The sequence below is a fragment of the Pyrus communis genome, chromosome 3, assembly GCF_041283825.1.
Source record: "Pyrus communis isolate YQ-2024b chromosome 3, ASM4128382v1, whole genome shotgun sequence".
NCBI lineage: Eukaryota > Viridiplantae > Streptophyta > Magnoliopsida > Rosales > Rosaceae > Pyrus > Pyrus communis.
This window is the reverse complement of record NC_142567.1, coordinates 20,127,637-20,147,801: the sequence shown is the minus strand read 5'-3', so window position 1 is coordinate 20,147,801 and position 20,165 is coordinate 20,127,637. Positions and strand designations below refer to the sequence as shown.

The 20,165-nt window shown below is 37.5% G+C and overlaps 2 protein-coding genes and 1 pseudogene across 3 annotated transcripts; all 3 read left to right on the top strand.

Moving 5' to 3' along the window:
• Window positions 1-4,045: 4,045 nt before the first annotated feature.
• On the top strand, window positions 4,046-6,450 carry LOC137715869 (putative ribosome biogenesis protein RLP24). 2 transcript variants are annotated; one of them, XM_068455222.2, is made up of 5 exons: window positions 4,046-4,230; window positions 4,955-5,064; window positions 5,574-5,687; window positions 5,805-5,941; window positions 6,039-6,450. In XM_068455222.2, the coding sequence occupies exons 2-5, from the start codon at window positions 4,984-4,986 to the stop codon at window positions 6,193-6,195; spliced, it is 489 nt and encodes a 162-aa protein (XP_068311323.2). In that variant the 5' UTR covers window positions 4,046-4,230; window positions 4,955-4,983; the 3' UTR covers window positions 6,196-6,450. The 2 variants fall into 2 exon arrangements, with proteins under 2 accessions (XP_068311323.2, XP_068311322.2); XM_068455221.2 differs by having other exon boundaries at window positions 4,061-4,203.
• A 1,095-nt stretch (window positions 6,451-7,545) lies between these two features.
• LOC137714351 (2-carboxy-D-arabinitol-1-phosphatase-like) lies at window positions 7,546-13,235 on the top strand (annotated as a pseudogene).
• Window positions 13,236-17,493: 4,258 nt separating this feature from the next.
• LOC148698112 (uncharacterized) lies at window positions 17,494-18,910 on the top strand. The gene is made up of 3 exons (XM_088691236.1): window positions 17,494-17,732; window positions 17,828-17,928; window positions 18,577-18,910. The coding sequence occupies exons 1-3, from the start codon at window positions 17,590-17,592 to the stop codon at window positions 18,606-18,608; spliced, it is 276 nt and encodes a 91-aa protein (XP_088547362.1). The 5' UTR covers window positions 17,494-17,589; the 3' UTR covers window positions 18,609-18,910.
• Window positions 18,911-20,165: the final 1,255 nt, after the last annotated feature.

Sequence of the window (20,165 nt, the reverse complement as noted above, 5' to 3'; positions counted from 1 at the left end):
CCGATGAAGGTGAGTCGGAAATACCTTGGGATGAATATCTCTAGTTGCTCAGTGTAAATCTAAGTGTGATAAGTGATTTTGGGTAGGTTTTATGACAGAAATAATTTGGAAAAACTATTTCCCAGCTTTCCAGAGAAGGACTCGTGGATTGCAGGCCTTTTTCGGCCACTTTCTTTCCACAACTAAGAACAAAAATGGGATAATTCAAATCCCTACCCTCCTAGCTTCATTTTGGTAGTTAAATGGTGAGTTATGGTTGAGATTTGAGCTTGAGAAGCTATCCCAACCAACCATCTCAGAAACCAATAACCGGACCATCGACGGGGATTGGGTCGACTTGTTTCAAAAAAAAAAAAAAAAGGGCCCAGACCCATGACTCGTTAACCCTAACCCAGATCCGACTTAGCCCAAACCTGGATACGACCTGGATCCATTTCAGATTTGGAATATTCCATCTGAGAATGGAATATTTCGTTAAAGTTAACTGTTGACTGTTAGTTGACTTTTTTCAAAATTTTCTTGGAAACCCTCATAGGCTAATTTCGACGTCTCGAGTCCATTTTTGATATCTATTTAGTGAAATTCTAAAGTTTTAACATAGATAACCATTGGGGCGTCTCAGTTGGCTTTTTAGGGTTGACCATTAACTTTTGGTTGACTTTTTACAAAATTTGCAGGAGGACCCTTCTTAGCGTATCTTGACATTCTAGTTCCAAATCTGCACTCCGTTTTTCCAAATTTAATCGTTTTAGTTGAGTTTTACTAATGGGTCCTAATATTCTACTTAAGTGCAATTACTATTGGAGACTCCGGCTTCCTAGCTTGAACGGATGTGACATCGCATGTACCTGTGAGCAGTGCTCTAAAAATTGGCCTAGGCGGCCGTGGGGATTAACTCAAAATCAGGATAGGGATTAGGCGGCCGCCGAGACGGCCTAGGCGGCCCTTAGGCTGCCTAGGTGGGTCGTTGAGTGGCCTAGGTGGTCTAGGAATTTCGGTTTTGTTATGTTTTCAAGAATGCAGATCACTTTTCTGGGTTTCTTCTGGTTCTCGGTTTGGCGAAGAGGAAAGATGAAGATGATGACTTTCTCTTTCTTCCTTTCACACCACGTGACCACTCTACATGTTATTCTTATTTAATTTTTTTTCTTAGTTTCTCTCCAATCAAATTTGGACACCTAGCATTAAATTACTTGCTTTTTGTAAAAAGCCATAGGCTATCAGTCCTAGCTCATAAAAACTGATGGGGTATTAGGCTGAATGTCATTAACAATAAGTATTGGTGCAGAGTCCCATCTTTATGCATCCTAGTGTGCCTTTTCCACATCCACATATTTGACACCTTTATTTCTCTTTAAATTCAACATAAATTAATATGATCTCTAAAAATATTTTGCAAATTATTATGAACCACCCATATTGTCATCAAAATTTTCTCTTTATTATGAACCACCCAACCCACTACGTGAGATTTTTACTTTTTTTAAAAAAAAAAATTACATATAATCTTTCAAAATGTCTTAAGTTATATGACATATATGCTTAATGTGTTTTTAAATTTTGGATTTGTTAAATAATTTTTTTGTATTTTATCATTCTTTTATTATCTTATCCATGAATTTCATACAAGTATAATTTTTTGTAAGTGTCAATATGCACTTATTTACAAGATATACAAGAAATTTACCTAAATCCACCTAGGCCGCCTAGACCCTGCCTAGCCGCCTAGGCACTAGGCGCCAGCGTGTCGCCCGACTAGCACCTAGTGTTTTTTAGAACCTTGCATGTGAGTGAGTCTTTTCTTTTATATAATATATGTATAATTGTTAGTTTCCATTTATACATTTCTTAAAGATTTTTCTATAGTACGTCTAGATTAGTGTGACGTTTATTAGCGCAATGATAGAAATTATGAAGTTATGCTACGTCCTACGAGATGCACAATTATGCGTATTATTATTGATACCTTAATTATATTTATGGCCAAGAATAATATCACGGTGACGTGAATTATCAATTTACCACTGTATGATTTTATTTACGTTATCTGCTCATCATTGCTGTATCGGTGTTAGTACTCCCCCGGGCTAAGGCCAATCTTTCACGTGTATGTTCACTTCGCACCATACGCTCACTTTGGATCCATTGTAGGTGCCAGTCATATCCTAGATTGCTATAGGCAATTAGGACTTGTATGTGATGCGTATAACGCTAGTCTTTACGTGATTGTAGTAATAGAGTGTAAATCATTATTACACCGAGTTCTGTTCATGTCAGAATACCTCTCCATGAACTCGTGTGTCAGCATGTGCCGATGAACACTCGATGTGATATATTTATTTCTGGGAGATATTGGGATTTCTAGAAGTTATATGCTTATCTACGAATTTTGTGATGTATTGAAGTCTTGAGATATTGCAGGCTATGGTAAGTATTTTCATACTATACGTAGTATGTATATTTTGGAAACTATACTTGTTTTACAGTGAGGGGTTATAAAGTTTTGAAAAAGGTTTTTATAAAACTTTATTTTTAGACCCACTCACCCTTATTTTTCGTCCCTCTAGGTTTAGTAGCTGAGTTTTCGTGTCGACGAGAATTCTTGGCAAATCTTGGTATAGATGGTTACCTTTGATGGTATGATTCTCATCATACTTTACTGTACTTTACTTATGCTTTGACATCACGTGTGAAATGAATTCATTCCAGCTCACAAGCGCACTTTTATATTTAGGCACTTTTAGGTTTAAATTTATTCACATTTTCCACATCATTACACTTTATGGCTACATCACCATTTTGGTGTCGGCCAGCACAGCTCGATTCGAAGTCCAGGTGGACATTTTGAGTCAGGGCGTGTCATTACGCATTCCATAATAGTTTGAGTGAGTGTGATACATATACACATAGGAATCAGGTAACCTGATTTTGTTATCTATAACACTATTGCTACATTAGTGTGAAAACAAAATCGTGAGGGAATGGTAAGCCCAAAGCCGACGATATCGTGCTACGATGGTGGAGTGGGCCCGAGAAGTGATCCGCCCCAGGCCGAGATGTGACAAGTTCAACATATAAGTATCACACTCAAATTTTCTAATTTACCGTGTAAATGTGATTTCTACGTACATTCAATATATTAATTTCCCGATCACTTTTTTTTTCTGACTTACGATAAAGGCCTGACTATTAAAATAAGTGCTCTATTTTAAAGGAGGATAATGTTAAGACCAACTTCAATGGTGGGTTAAAAGCCAAATTACCCCACAAAATTTCCCTCCAAATCTACTCCAACCCAAGGGGAAATTTTGGGCTAAATGCTAAATGCTAAATGCTAAACCAATGCTCAGGTTGGCCAAATAGCCCAGGTTTAGTAGATGGTCTTAGACCATCTCTAATGGTTGGGCTAAAAACCAAATTTTTTAGCTCGAAAAATTTAGCTTTTAGCCCAGAAATAGCTTTTCTGCTCCAACCGTTTTAGTCTAAAATTTTAGCTTGAGATTATTAAAGAATGAACTTAGGCTAATTTTTTTGTTAAATTAAATTTAAAAAAAAAAATAAATATGTAGACTATCGTAAATTAATTTTATGAACATTTTAATCTAAAAAAATTTAAATTCCGATAAATATTGGGTAGAGTCCACCTCGATTTCTGGGCTAAATTTCGGGGAGAATTTGGCATTGGTTTAACATTTAGCATTTAACTCAAAATTTCCCCTTGGGTTGGAGTGGGTTTGGGGGAGAATTTTAGGGGGTAATTTGGCTTTTAGCCCACCATTAGAGTTGGTCTAAAGAGATCAAATTTTAAATCAAATAATGTGGTACAAATAGAAAATAAGTATATTAATAATTCAATCATCAACAATCGTATAATTTGATTTACAATTTTTTTGATCAAATGATGTGGTACAAATAGAAAATAAACATATTAATAATTCAATCATCAACAATCATATCATTTGATTTACAAATTTAGTTTGAAAAAATTTGGTTCCCCTAAAAAAAGGTCAAGATTTTTTCAGTTGTCATGTAAACCCTAATTTCCCAGCCCAACTCTTACTAAAACCCCAAACTCGATTCATCTCTCGTGTTACCCACCACCTCTCGTCTCCTGCGACGCCTCTTGCAGGCGCTTCACCCTCTCCCACCCTCGTCTCTCTCTCTCTCTCTCTCTCTCTCTCTCTCTCTCTCTCTTCTCAGTCGGTGAGTTCTCTCCCTCTCTCTCATTAGGTAATCTCAATCGATTCTTTGATGTCACTTATAAATTTCGCTATGTTTTGCTTTCGTGTTTGTGCTGTTGGAAATGTCATTCACTGCTTGATATTGGTTGATAGGCTAAATGTATGTTCAAATTCATGTTGAAAATTTTGCTTTTTTCTTGCCCCCTCATATTCTTCTGGGGAAAAATTGAAAACTGGCTACGAATTGAATTATCTGATTTAGAATAATGCCCAAATTAATATTGATTCAGTTTTTTCCTGTGAATTTGAATATTGTTGGCTAAAATTTGTAAGTAATATTTCTGCTTGACTTATCTATGCCATACGTGTATCTGAATTTTTGAGTTTTCCTGAATCACTGTATCGCATTGTATTGCTCTACCTGTTCCTGTTTCCGGTGGCGCAGTTGAGATTTTATTTTTTGTCCACTATGTTGCTGGTTTCCATTCGTTAACTTTTTCGTAGCAGTGGGACTTTAGAAGAATAATGTTAGAGCTAACATTGAGATTTGAGAATGTATTGCTCTTTTGATATATCAAATCGATCTAATGCCTGCTAGATTAATGTGGATGGAGAGTATATGTGATACTGCTCGGCAAAATCATTGCAATCATTTAGGTCGTTATTCATGGATGGATTTGGATAGACGAATAAAGGGGTTCCATGTACTTTTATAATAATTGATGTGGTTGGTTGTGAATTCTTAATGATGGTGTACTTAATTTTTTTCCCAGAAAGTAGGACTATATGATCTAAGGGAACAATGAGGTTGGAAAAGTGCTGGTTTTGTTCCTCTACCGTATACCCTGGACATGGGATTCAGTTTGTTCGCAACGATGCAAAGGTAAAGTTGTTATCTACTCTCTACTAAAGCACAAAAGTAGTTGTATTCTAATTGTAGTAATCTCAACATGGACTATGACAGCCATACAGATGCACTCGTGAGCCTTAAGTTTGAAAATGTTACTCATTTAGTCCTGAACAGCTGAACCTATATGGTTTTCCATTCCTATAATCAAACAGTGCCTGATTTACTGTTGGTTAAGTCAGCTTAGATTAGTTTTAGTTTACATGGTTATGTCGAGGATGCTATTTATATTAATTCCATTTGGGGTTGACGCTACGATGAGTCAATTTATTTGGCACTCAGTTTGGGGTTTTGTTTTGGACTGAGGTCCTCAAGTCGGGTTAATTTTTTGATCTTTTAGTTCAGATTTACTCCAGAAATAGTTTGCATTTTCTTAGCATCTTATGCTTTCACTGTGAAACGGATGATGGTTCCTGATAACACTCACATTGCTCCTGAGGCTATATGATGTGTGACCGGATAACCTGACACCATTCCTCTTCTAGATTTTTCGATTCTGCAGATCCAAATGCCACAAGAACTTTAAGATGAAGAGGAATCCGCGAAAGGTGAAGTGGACTAAGGCCTATAGGCGGTTGCGTGGAAAGGACATGACGCAGGTAAACTAACTTTGATCTCTCTTAATCCTATTATTGTTACAGACATTTTAGTAAATATCGTTTAATTGCTTGGGTAATATCCTGTTAGTTATGTTACTCTTTTCTTTCTATCTGCAGGACTCAACCTTTGAGTTTGAGAGAAAACGAAATAGGCCGGAGAGATACGACAGGAGTCTTACAGAAGACACTCTGAAGGCAATTAAGAAGATCGATAAAGTCAGAATCGAGAGAGAGGCCAGACATCACAAGAATAGGTACATTCCTCCTGTTCCATTTTAACCTTCTGTAGAAAACAGTCAAACCTGTTTTTGGTTTTCTTCATCTTACGAAACTTGTTAAAAACTTATGCAGGATGAAGGGCAAGAATGTCAAAGAGCAAAATGAGAAAAGGAAAGAGATTGACCATAGCCTCCACTTGGTCATATCTCCGATTGCACAACAGCAAGAGCCATCACTCGTCAAGGTTTCCCAACCGCATCTCGAGAAACACGTTGCCATGGAGGAGTGAATTTATTGTTTCAGCAGTCATGGTTTTATCCGTCTCTTTTGCATCCATAGTTCCAACAAGTAGCAAGACGATTGTTTCTGTGTGGATTGAAGTTTTGGATCCCGTTTTCCTTCTCATGAATTTGTAGCGTCGGATCTAAATTATGTTCGTCGAGTCCCAGGTCTGTCGTAAAACGTTTATAACAAGATATACTATATGTAAGTTTTTGAATTTATGGTCCAACAGTTTTGGGACTTTATACATTTGATTTGAGCAGTTTTGGGACTTTATACATTTTATTTGAGTAGTTATATTTGCATAGGGATTGCGTCATTTGAAGAATTCATATCAGCCATATCCCAGTCAATGCACCTTCGTTGATATGGGAAAAACTTGGGTGTTACTGTGATACCAACAGTTACATTCTGGTTAACGAATCATTTTAATACCTGTTTAGTTAAGAGCTCACTTTTCAAGGCCCGACGGCTGCCTTTTTATTTCATCCTGAGGCTCTCTCTTGGACATGAACCATTCAAAATATAGCCTGTTATTTCTTTTGCCCATAGCACCTCATTGAACATGGGAGCATATGGAACGTTTTGGTTCGCAACCCTTAATTGGTGACGAGCATTACCATCATATTAATTGGTTTGACAAGTTTAAATTTTAAAATTTGTGCTGGAAGTAGGTGGTCTTTTCCACAGTTGTGGAAAGTTGTGCCTTTGCATTTCGGCGTGAGTTCAAACCACGTTGGCAAAGAAAAATATTTGTGCAGGAAAACGATTAAATCACTCATCCAACGATAATGAATTGTGGTGATGCTTACAAACATGCAAAAATGCACCCTTGAACATGAAGCAATATAACTTTGAGAGTGCCACGTGCTATTAGCTTCCCACAAAATTTTAGATGCATCGCTGTATTTTCGGATTTTTTAACCCTTGAATTTTATTTTTTATATTTTAAAACAAAAATGTAACGGTTAAAACAACTGGAGTAACTGATAATCCGAAGTACCAAGGAAGTCCCCTTAGCTTCTCCCTCATCTCCCTGGCCCACAGATGCAACGGTAACCAAACAAAAACTCCTCCAATTGATTTTTCCAACTCTTAAGCGCCAAACAACCAAATCACAAGAAACAAACACTTCCAAATCCAAATGCTAGATTATGATCTCACTCACTCCCACTCCCTCTCCCGTCCACCGCACAAGCTTCGCCGTCATTTTTGTCTTTCTGATCCCAAACCCCACAAGGGTGCTCCCTAACAATGGCAGCCCTTCAGGATCCGATGCTCTTTAGCCGGTTCGGCCGTGCAGGAGGCGCCCAAGTCCTCCGAGGAGAGCGAGTTGAGCTTTGAGCTCTACGCGTCGATGCCATTCTCAGCGGTGACGGGGGCAAAGAAGGTGGGGCTGGTGAGGCACGGGCAGAGTACGTGGAACGAGTAGGGTCGGATCTAGGGGAGCTCCAATTTTTCCGTGCTCACCAAGAAAGGTGAGGCCCAGGCCGAGACTTCCCACCTGATACTTATCAATGATGCTTTTAATGTCTGCTTTGCCAGGTTCGGTTTAATACCCTGAAAATTTAAATACATAAATTAGGTATTCTTAATTATGAATATGTGAAGAAAATCGAAAATAAATCAATTTATAGTTATGAAAATTTAATTGAGAAATTTTAAAGTTTTATTTTCAGGAATTTTTATAATTTATGAGGACGTATTTTATCCTCGCATATTTTATCATTTTTCTTGTCATACTTGGATGGAGTTCGATCTCACGAGCGTGTGGGCAAAAACCGTTCGTGAAACAGAATTATAACGAAGAAGTTATTAACGATTGAAGTGGAGGGCAAAATAGGCATTTTACCATTAAATTGGAAGGCTCTAGAAAATCTGGAGCAATGGGATGATGCCACGTGTGTGGCTGTGAGGAAGAGAAGATTGCGGGAAAGAGAAGGAGGGAGAGGGTGGACCAATGAGGAAGGAAGAAATGAGGGGAAGGGAGAGAAGAAGGAGACATTGGATCATGGATCCCTCACCCAAATCGTGCGACCCGACCCATTATTCCGGCGGCTTTCCGTGGCTTTCCACCATTTTTTCTGATGATTTGGACCAATCCACCACTCCTAATCATCATCTAGCCCCTCCTTCCATTTCCACCAAAAATTAGAAGGATTTTGGTTTTATTTTAGTGGAAAACACCTTGACAGTTCATGGGTGTCGACAACAATTCCGTCATTTCTGCATGTACTACCATTGACCACCACCCTTGTTCAACTCCCCTTAAGGCTTGGATCAAAGCCCAAACAAGTTTGGGGGTGGCGGAGCTACGATTTCGACGAATCAAGGACACCCAAAATCTAGGGTTCCGGCTGGTTCGAGGAAAATCCGAGCACTTCTCGTTTGAACTAGGGTTCAGTCCAAGTATGAAAAATGTTCCTCTCCTTTAGTTGTACATTCCTACAAAATTTGGTAATTTTTGGAAATAGTTAAATTTTCCGGATAGTAGGGGCGGCTAACCGCCACCCACGGCGGCGTTTGGCCAGTGGGCCGATGCTGACATTTTGTGCAAATTTTGATATTCTAAATATGAATTTGGTATTCAATTAATGTGTTTCGATTATTAAACCCAATGTTGGTTATTTCGGTTACTTGAATGTCCTTGGAAATGGATTGAAAATGAAAGGCGAACTACGAAAGGCTTGATCCCGCATCAAGGGTACGTAGGCAATCTAACAGGGGTTAGATGCAGCCTTAAATAATTGAGATTAATCCTTTGTTGGGAATTTGAATTAAGAAAATAAATTTGGTGATTAATTGTAAAATTAAATCTTATGTTTTGGTAATTAAATTTTGGTTATAGATTTTGTGAGTGATTAATAAATTTAGATAAAGAAATATAAATTATGATAGTTAAATAAACAAGATTTTAATTTGACCTATCACCGCAATTATTTTCCGATATAAAAATTTTCGGGTCGGGGCGTTACATTTGACTTGCTGCATTTTTGATTAGTTTTGTAGCTTATGTAATGCCCGAGAAACAATTGAATTGTTAGGAAAATAATCCCCAAAGAAAACCTGAGGAAAACGGAGTATTTGGAGCAATATCCAATTGAATTGTTATGTCAGGCTTTAAGAAAATAGATTCCGTACTAGTTCGAGAGTAGTCGGAGCCAAATAAGCCGTCTTGTTTCAGCCTATTTGAATATGTATAATTGTCATGCCACATTTTAAATTGTAAGGTTTTGAAAAATTAGTAACTCAAAGAAAACCTTAGCACGATATTAGAAAGCGCAATTTGGAGTTCGAATTCCTAAAACGAAACACAACCTTCCAAATTGTGGAATTCCATATGTTGGGCTCTCTTGTGAAGCAACAAGCTACACAACCGCCCTCACTTTTTAAAATTTTCCATTCGAAAAATCAGGATTGGGAACATAGTACTTTAGGGTTTTAATTCAGAGCAATTGTGGTGTAAGTGTGTTGGATTTCATCCCATGAGTTGAGGGTGGATCACCGTATATTTGCCTCAATCGACTGTACCAGGTATTGGGCATCTTTACTGATGAAAAAGGATGTTGATTACATTCGCCATCATGGTAATTACCTATGCTGCTGGTATGAGCTATAAGTATGAAGACAAACATCTCCCTCTCTGTCTCTCTTTCTGTTGTTTAAATTTATTCGCGTAGTTCATGAAGCTTTTATTGTTATGTAGGTTGTGTAAGTGGATATGTTGTCCTCTAAATGATATTGCAATGTTAATGCAGACCCCAAGCTCACCAGTTGCTGGTGGAAGTTCAAGAGGAAGGAAAATAGGTAAGGGATTATACTTGTTTGTCATGGATCCACACAGAGCGACATAGAGGTATGAGGAGAACATTTGGAAGTGCTGTGTGATTTTTTTGTTGATATATTCTCACTTCTTTTGTTGGTTTGGTTGAGTATAAATTCAAGGTTGGACTGTCAAGAGAAACCACCAAGCTTTATATTCCTCATATATGTTTCTGAATTATCACCTCCGATGTTAAACAGACCGGTTTTCCTTCGACCAACGATCAACCAATGGACATGTTTGGGGTTATGAAGGTACTCCACCAACTGTTTATTTTATTTTCACAATTTCATATATCACTGTCATATGATCGGAATTTGATGCACTTTTCGCAGACACATTACAGTCCCAAAAAACTGTGGCGCTACTTTTGGATCTGGAAGTGAGTTCTATAGTTAGCAGTAGTCCAAAGAAAGCTTGTGTTGAAACAGCAATTGCCATCTCCAAAGTAAGTTCATCCTAGATGTTCTCAAGTCAGTTTGTAGAATGCTGTATTCCCTCTCTTTTTTTCTTCCTTATTCGACGAGACTAAAATTTCTATTAATTCCTTTTAGGAGGGGATTGGGGAAGAATTGGTGATCTAAATCCTCTTATTAAAAGAGTTATAAATTTTGCTCCCTAGTTAATTATATGCTAAAGCAATTGTAGGTGCAAGAAGTTGTAGATTGCTTGGATGTTGATTGTTGGCCACGTGACTTGGAGATAAAAGAGATGGAGAACCTTGATGTTGAAGACATCCTTCTAGGGCCGGCCCTGAGAATTTAGGGGCCCTAGGCGGGTCTTTGAAGTGGGGCCTTAAAATTTTCTGACCTCTAGTATTTTGTATAGTGATTATGTATAAAAAAGAATTCTCTAAATACATGAAAAAGTCTAGTTTTACATCAAATATCTTTAAAAATTAATATCAAAGAAGACATATATACAAATATTACTTAAATAATACACGTCTCACATTTTTGGACTCAAATGTACCAAGAATTTACAGTCAACGATATATGATAAAGAGAGTAAATAACAATAAAACTTTGATTGATAGAGTAAATAACAACTAAACTTGATTGATGAATATAATAAGTTCAACAATGCCATGGTTCTTTTTAAAATCAACATTACACTAAGGCTTCGTTTAGCAGCTCGGATTGTACTGACTATTTCAGTCTGATAGGATAAATAGTCATTGGATAGTACTGACTAAATTTGTCTGACGTTTGGTGCAGTATCGGACTAACGACCGTATTATTTATACTGTGTTTGATACTATACCGGATAGGAGGAATTTATAGTATTATTACTTTTAAGATAAAAATTGATGATTAATGGAAAAAAATGGTTTTTTTTTTTTTTTTTTTTTACACATTCACGACCACCAAATGGGTCAAATTAAAAAAGAACAAAATCTTCCTTTATTTAAATCAAACTTAAAATAAAATTAAAAAAAATTAAAATAATCTCTTCAGTCTTGTCTTCCCCATATCTCTTCGTCGCACCCCCAGCACCTTCACAAAAACCTGAAAGAGAAGAAGCTGAAAAATGGAGTCACACCTTTCGTCCACAAAACCTTCGCTTAATCAAATGTAGAAGCGAGAGATAAAGAGAGAGAAGCTCTATGGACTCCCATTGCCTTTTAGGCTCATCTTCTTCCCTATCCCTATACCCCAAACCAATACCCCTCACCAAAACCCAACCAAAACCCTTCCCTCCATCCGTTGTCTCCTCCTCTCACATTTCACCCGCCGATGATGATGATGAAAACGATAAAACCTACAAATCCAATTTTGATTTCCTCAAGCTCTCTGTAACTCTGACAGTAATCTCCACCTCCCTCCCCCAAATCCCCACCGTCGTTAAGGAGAAAAAGTGCGGGCCCAAGAAGTCTACCCCCAAAAAGTCCGAAGCTTTATCTCCCTAAGAACTCGAGTCATGGTCCTAGGGACTCCCCGTCGTCTCCAATCGAATTTTGTACATGCAGGTGTTGGCGCTCAATCAGGTGTCATGGAGAACGAAGTGCAAGAGAGAGGGAAGGGAACCAAACTAATAATCCACTCCTTTTGGAAGGCTTTGTTATCCAGGTGTATACTCTACTAAATAAGCAAACTGACTAAATTAATCCAGCAACTGTTTAATACGGGAGGACACCAAATGATCGGGTTCGTATTATTAATCTTATCCGCTTCATTATGCAACCCACCAAACGAGGCCAAGATATTAGAATCATCTAGTTGAATAATAAATTATTGAAAAAAAAACATAATTTTGGTTACCTCAAATTACAATCTTCAAGAACATGTGAGAGTTGATTTAAACATTCAATAAAAATGGAGAAATTGGAAAGTAAAATGAAAAAGAGGATTGCAAAGGGACTTAGGTTTTGTAACTTTATATGTTGAAGAGGAAGGCAAAAGAAACTAATGCGTCTATATACATTTGGACTAGGATGATGGCTATTTGTCATCAACTCCTTGATTAGGCTATTAATTTCAATTTTAAAAAATAAAAAAGAAACTAATGCTATAAGACGCAACTGCAAGTATCGAACTTAAACCCCTCAAGGAAAAACAGATGGCAAACTTCCACTACGCTAACAACACAACGATGATGCTTTTTACTTCTGATATATTTATATTATTTGTAGATTATATAAAAAAATTTGGGGACCCTAGGCGACCGCCTTACCCGGTTTCCCTCAGAGCCGGCCCTGCACCGTTTAATGCTCATCTAAGGTGAGACATCTAAACTTGATGTTCATAATCTTTCTCTCTTGCTTAGATTCCAAGAAAGAATCACACTTTGTCATTCTTCAATTCCGGCTTCATTTTTCGATAGAACAACATATAGCATCAAACATAAATGTTTTCACCTCTTCTTTCATTCTTGGTTAATGCAATAAAGTCCACGAGGTAGGGAAACAAGCTAGTCTTTTAACTTTGTACTAAAAAAGCTTCGTTAAGAGTGGCCCTTGTTAACTTCGCCAATCGATTATTTTTGATTTTTGATTTTTGATTTTTTTTTTTTTGCAGGATGAAGGTAATATTATGCTTCTTCAGGCTGGATGGCTAAATGGATTAGAGAACACAGTCATGGGACATGTGTGGGATCAATCTGAGAAGGCCTGGGAGTCTCTCGTAAATGAACTAGACGCTAAAGCCAAACAAGAAAGAGTTGTTTTAGCTGTCTGTCATCCTGCATTGCACATAGCACATATGGGGAATTGTTGTACAAACTAAGAACTCTAAATGTTGTAAAATATGCAGCTAGGTTTTTCACAGTCAATTGCATACCCCGTCAAGCTTGGGTTGCATGTATTCATAATATACTGAAGATTACATATAGGGTTTCAAACTTCTATTTACATGGAAGGTTTGAAATTTAAATATATAATCAGAGCGCTTAAGAATATTGACAAAGTCCTATGCCTAACAAACTGTTTAGAGATAATAATTACAAAGAGAATAAAAGATTCAAACAGATTTGATTTTAACAGACCGAGGACTTGGTCTAACATCACCTCACAAGCTGATAGGACGAGAAATAACTAGAAGCTTGGAAATCGAAAGCTTAAACCTTGATGATGACATACCTTTCGTGAATAAATCTGCAACTTGATCATGTGAACATATAAAATTAACAGAAAGCTCACCAAGAACCAATTTATCTCGGACATAATGATAGTCAACCTCCAAGTGTTTGGTTCGTGAATAAAACACAAGATTAGAGGCCAAGGCTATTGACGAAATGTTATCACATCATATCTATGGAAGAAGAAGAGGGAGCTACATATCACAAAACAAAGAACGCAACCATGAAAGCTCAGCTGCAGTATAGGCCAGCTGCCTATATTCAGCCTTTGTGCTTGAGTGCGAGACTATTTTCTATTTCTTGGAGCTTTATGAAACTAGGTTCGAACCCAAGTATATACCGAAGCCTCATTCTGAATGCCTTGTGTAAGGATCTCCTGCATAATTAGTGTCTGAAAACGCATTGAGATGCATGTTACCAGGTTTGTACAGAAGTCCATGATCATAGAGAGACTTAACATATTGTAGAATGCCTTGTGTAAGGATCTCCTGCATAATTAGCGTCTGAAAACGCATTGAGATGCATGTTACCAGGTTTGTACAGAAGTCCATGATCATAGAGAGACTTAACATATTGTAGAATTCATTTCATAGCCATCCAATGCGTATTGTTTGGAGCATGCATAAACTGGCACACTTGATTAACCACATAAGAAATATCAGGACATGTGATTGTGAGGTACTGCAAAGCACCCACAACACTTTTGTAATTATGAGTATCAGGATGCGGTTCACCATCATAAAGACTTAGTTTTTGATCTGCAGGAACTGGCGTAGAGATAGGCTTTGCATCAACGAACTTGGTCCGCTTTAATGCATACTTTTTTTTGACTAAGATACATATGATTCTTCACATAGGAGACTTCAACACCCAGAAAATAATGGAGAGGCCCCAAGTCTTTCATAGAGAACAAAGTACTAATCTTCTTGATTAAGTGATGCATTTAGTGTGGGTTATTTCTTGTAAGCGGTATATCGTCCACATAAATCAACAAAATCAAATACACACCTCGTTGATTGAAAGCAAATAGTGAATAATCACATTTTGAATCCTGAAATCCCAAATGAAGCAAGAAATCTTAGAAGCGCTTAAACCACACTCGCGGTGCTTATTTCAAACCATACAAGCTCAGTTGTAATTTGCACACATGATTAGGGTATTGTTGATCAATAAAACCAACAGGCTATTTCATATAGACTTCCTCCATCAGGTAGACATGTAATGTTTTGGATATCCAGTTGATGAACTGGCCAGTGATTTGAAACTGCAAGACTTAGCACCAGGAGAATGGTACTTTGCTTGACCACTGGACTAAATGTTTTACCATAATCCATGCCTTGCTTTTGACGAAATTCGTTAGCCATTAGCCGTTCTTTATGTGTTTCGATGGAACCATCGGTGTGTCATTTAATCTTGTAAACCCACTTGTTTGGAAGCAAGTTCATGTGGGGTTTATAAGGAACAAGATTCCACATCCCGCACCTTTGTAATGCATTGAATTCTTGAACCATGTCACTCCTCCATTCCTGGTGTTTAACTGCTTGGCTGAAACAAGTTGGCTAAACACTTTTATCATTAGTTACAACATGCAATGCATACTTGGATTGGGTTTTTGTATGCTAGTTTTGGAGCGAGTTTGCATGGAACGAACTAGAGTGGGAACACACGTAGGTGGCTGTTGAGGGATAGGTTTGGGGGCTGATCCTTGCTCACTTGGTAATCTTAGGATAGCGGGGAAACCTACAATAAGATTGGATTCAGATACGCTATGGTTTTCAATGAAGGCTCTGAGGTTGTGCAAGGCTACTTATGTTAGGAAGTAAGGACATGACATGTGACTGAGAGACTATAGCTTGGGTCTCGGTGGTTGCAGGATATGGATGAGATAAACTAGGAAAAACAAATTAGAGTTTAGGTTGAGAAGAACTACCTATGGTGTTGACGCCTTCCTTTGAAGGTGTAGAATCCTGGAATGGAAAAAAGTCCTTATCAAATGGGACACTGCGAGATGAAGAAACTCATCTCGTGGATAAATCCAAGCATTTGTATCCTTGATTTTGACTTAGCTTCAAGTTTATTTTGTGTATAAGGTTTTAGCCACGGAAAACATCTACACCCAAACTCTTTTAATAAATCATATTTTGGTGTTCTTTGAAACATTTTTTCATAAGGTGACTCATTCGAAAAGAACTCGAGTAGGTAGCCTATTTATGATTTAAGTTGTTGTTTGACACGCATCAAACCAATATTTTGAAGGAATATGAGCATGAGAACACCTTAAAAAATCATCAACCAACAATAAATAATAGCGATATCCTTCAATTGAAACAATAGGTGAACACCAAACATCGAAATGCAAAAGTTCTAAAGGAAATTGCGAAACAAACTCTAAAACATTAAAAGGCAACTTGGTACTCTTGCCTAACGGACACGAATGACAAAAATTTCATCAGAGCTGCCACTAATTGGCACTTGTTTATTTACAATTAAAAATCTTATTATTTTAGACGCAGAATGACCAAGATGAGCAATCCACTTCTATGTAGACACTCGAACGCCTACAAATGTTGAAAAGGGATATTTGGATGATCCACCACCATTTGGTAATGGGTATAACCCATTCTCACACCTTCCTCGGAAAAGCGTCCTTCGGGTTTTGAGGTCCTTAACAAGAAAAAAGTATAGGAAAATTAGGATATAACAATGGTTGTCAAGGGTAAATTTATGGGCTGAAATCAAACTTGTTGAGGCCGAGGGATAGTGTAATATATTATTCAAGTTAAAGGAGCAAGAATCAGTCATAATTGTATTTGAACTAGAATGTGCAATAGAGAGTCCAATATCATTACCTACTCTGCCAATGTTTTCATTACCATTATACTCATTGGGATTGACAAAGTTCTGAAGTTCAGGAGTAATATATGTGTTTGCCCTGGTATCAAATAACCAAAATCCATTTTGTTGACGATTAAGTGTGATCGAAGAAGAAGCCATAGCGGTGAGGCGCTTCCTTGGGATGCAGCCTATTACAACCTTTGTAGGCTGCATTTATATGCTGATAGCAGTTTAGGGCTGAATGCTCTTCTTTTCCATATATTTGACAAGTTATACGACCAGTTCTAGAAACTAACCTTTCTTCGGGCAGTTATTGTTGACTATTGTTGTGGGGAGCATACCCTTGCTGATTCACAGGAATGCCACGATTGGACCGACCAACACCATGTCTAGTTTTTTGAGAACGTCCACCACATCCTCTTGTAGCCACATAAGCATTCACTGGAGCAGTTTCAACCAACGAAACAGTCGGCTCCACCATTCTTCTTTCAGTAGTGAGAAGAAGAGCTTTGAGAGTGCGATACGTGATAGGAGAATCATGTGCTTGTGCGGCATTCACGATCATTTCATAGATGAGCATGTCACATGGCAATTGGTTTTTTTGGAGAGTTCCCTACTCTACTAACGCTATCATCAGGTTATAGGTGAATAGACGTAGTTTTTTTCACTGGAGTAAACTACCTTCATTTATATACAAATCTGCCCCATACATTTAAATGTAAACTAGATACTTCAGTAAATTTTTGCACTCATGCATGGATAATAGTTTAGACAAAGCTTAGCAACATAACATATCAAACTAGGTAGTAACACGTGTCTCTATAAATAAATTGCCACAACACATATGTGGGATAAGCCAGCTGGTCATGAGAGATGCCTCCCTTTTACCATCTTTCACCCAAATTCGAATATCCCCTTCTTATTAGAATAATTTAGAATATCGCTTTGTAAAAAAACGAAAACTTTCTTGACACGTTTGTAAGAACTTCAAACTAAAAGCCCACAATCTCTTCAGCCCAAATACGATGCGAATTGATCCAGCCCAACCCAATACAAAGCAGGACGTGAAATTGAGCTCAGCGTCCGTCACTCCTCGTCTCTGAAATTGGGGTTTTACAGAGGTTTTAGGGTTTCGAAACGAAACACACAGACGAACAGAGAACAAAAATGTCAGCTTCAATCGCCGGAAGATCGACAATTCTGCGCGCGTTTTGCCGAGCAGCAACATCAACAACAAGAACAAGAATTTCAGCAGCGCCATGCCCTTCGATTCCGTCCAATTTCATGGCTCGTCGCTCCTCTTCCTCAAGGTAGTTTCTTTCTTTGACATATGTATATATATTGTGTATATACACATTTGAAATGTATATGAATGTAATAATCTTGTTTATATTTGCATTGGAAGGCTGTTGCGCCGAGATTTGAGCTCTCTTCAACCTCTCCACAATGCCATTGCGTCCACTTGCCTTATCTCCAAGCTTCCGGCCCTGGCCACCTCCTCCGAAGGTCCCTAATGTCCTCATTTTCTATTAATTTGGTGTTTTTGCATCCATGTTTACGTCTTCCTATCCGTTTACCGGCGTGTCGTTTGCTAATTGTCATTCAGCCTGTAATCTTGTTATATGATGTCCATCCCTCGAGATAAGGCAATTAACAAACGACACGTCCTTTAGGAAGGTTAATCTCTAACTAGAAAAGTAAATTAACAGGGGTAAATTTCATTGAATGCAGTATCATAAATTAGCATCCTTTCTCATTGATTGGTTAAATTGTCTATACTGGATAAAGGATAGTAGTATGACTATATCTCTCGCAGAGGTGAGACATACTTGCACAGGTGGGTTTCAGCTTTACAAGTAGTTTTGTTCAAAACTTAGGAATTAGAACTTAACGTGGGATGAGGAATTTAAGGGGAAAACTAAGCATAAACAAATTTTTTTTGGGAACATTCTTGGTTTATGCTGTCAAAACCAAATGGACAAAAAAAAAAAAAGAAACAAGGGGAAAGAATCATATGGCAACATTACCTGATTTATGTGCTGAGATGTGAGTTTGAACTTTGAACTTTCGGTTTTCTTCTTTTACAGCTTTATTAGTTGTTATTGGGAGTTACCTGATGGTACTATGTTTTTTCTTTCTTTCCCTGGTCCACAGGCAGATTTGTGAACTATATCAGTCCTATCTAGGAGCGTGTGCATGCTGAAATCAAGAGTTCTTGTACTATTCTTGAATTTGCTGATAAGTTTCTTTCGAAAGTCGAAACGAAATGCTTGTCTTTCGAGGTGAACTGCTGAACATGCTTGTTTTGAATTAAAAAGCAAATCTTTTGCATCTCCTGAAATTCTTCTGGTTTGTTACATGGGAGTTCAATTTAACATTCACTAGTTAGATGATGTACTTGTATTGTTTTGAAGTAATGTCATGTTAAATTTGTATCAAAGTAATCAATAAAATATAAGATGAGGTGATGGTTTATTTTTGGGGAAAATACTTTTACTAAAAGGGATGTTGATGTTGGAATGATAACGCCTAAAGTCTAGGTCTGAATTGTTCCTCCTTCATTTATTGGGTTGGAATGTCTGAATTGTTTGTGAACCTAGTCTTCCTTTTTCATAAAATTGATTTATGAGAGAAATTTTCGTATGAGAGATCGACATGTCTCTTTTCCTCTATTTGCTTAAGAGGCAAATATATTAGTATCTATTAAACTGGCTGCTTTCTGTAGAGTTGCATGCAACTTTATGTAGTAGCAACTGGCAAGACGAAAAGAATGCAAAGTTATCAACTAGTCTTGCAAAGCGTTTGGTTACTAAGCAGTAGTTACTTTACTATGTTAGAGACACGGTGGTTTGGGATTGTTGAAGTTTGTTGGCTTCCTATTTTAAGCACAAAGAGAAGGGTTGTCTCGGAGTTAAAAAGTTGTTTTGTTTTCTCGGGTAATTAGATTAAATTGTCTTTTTGGTCTGAATTATCTTTCTTGGACTCATATTATCCATTGTTTTCTGTCATTTGTATTTATTTCTTTGCATAAATCTATTATTAGTTGTTGGATCAGAGGTCATGGTAAACTTTCCTATTTTTAGAATCACTCCCGTAACACCCTTACTGCTATTTGCCAAGTAACAATCGATCATTCATTGCTTTTCTTGTTTCGCTTCGATCCTTAAATGATCATATAGCTCCTGTTGCAACTGTTTTTATTTGTGCATGCGGATGAGTTATATACCTGGAGATGAACTTTGATTTTAAAGCTAACGAGCCTAGATCTCAGTTAATTTTGCCAGTAAAATGTGTCAACAAGAATGTTAGGATTGAGTAATTTGCCTGATTGCCATTGTGCCAAGATGATTTGCTTCTTTTGACACAAATAGTTTGAGAGGTGAGCCTTGGTGGTAGAAGCTATATAAGTGACCAAAGTGTGATGAAACCTGGAAGAATTGAGACACAAAATTCAACTCTGCAGCGTACAATGACTACATAGGAAATGATAAACACACCCTTTTTAGCCTACCACATATTCCTGTTTAATCTTGTCTCCTGTTTTTGTTTGTGTTTTATTGAATCCAATGGTTAGAAATAAAAAGAAGTGTGTGAGAGAGATTAAAAATAGTGTGCGAAAATCACCTCTCGGCTAGCTAGTAGGTTTGGAAAATCAAATCTTCCCACGCATCATCTTCCACTTTGATGTAAAACAGCACATAGAGCTACCAAGCTGCTCCTACACAATCCTCTGTGATGCAAAT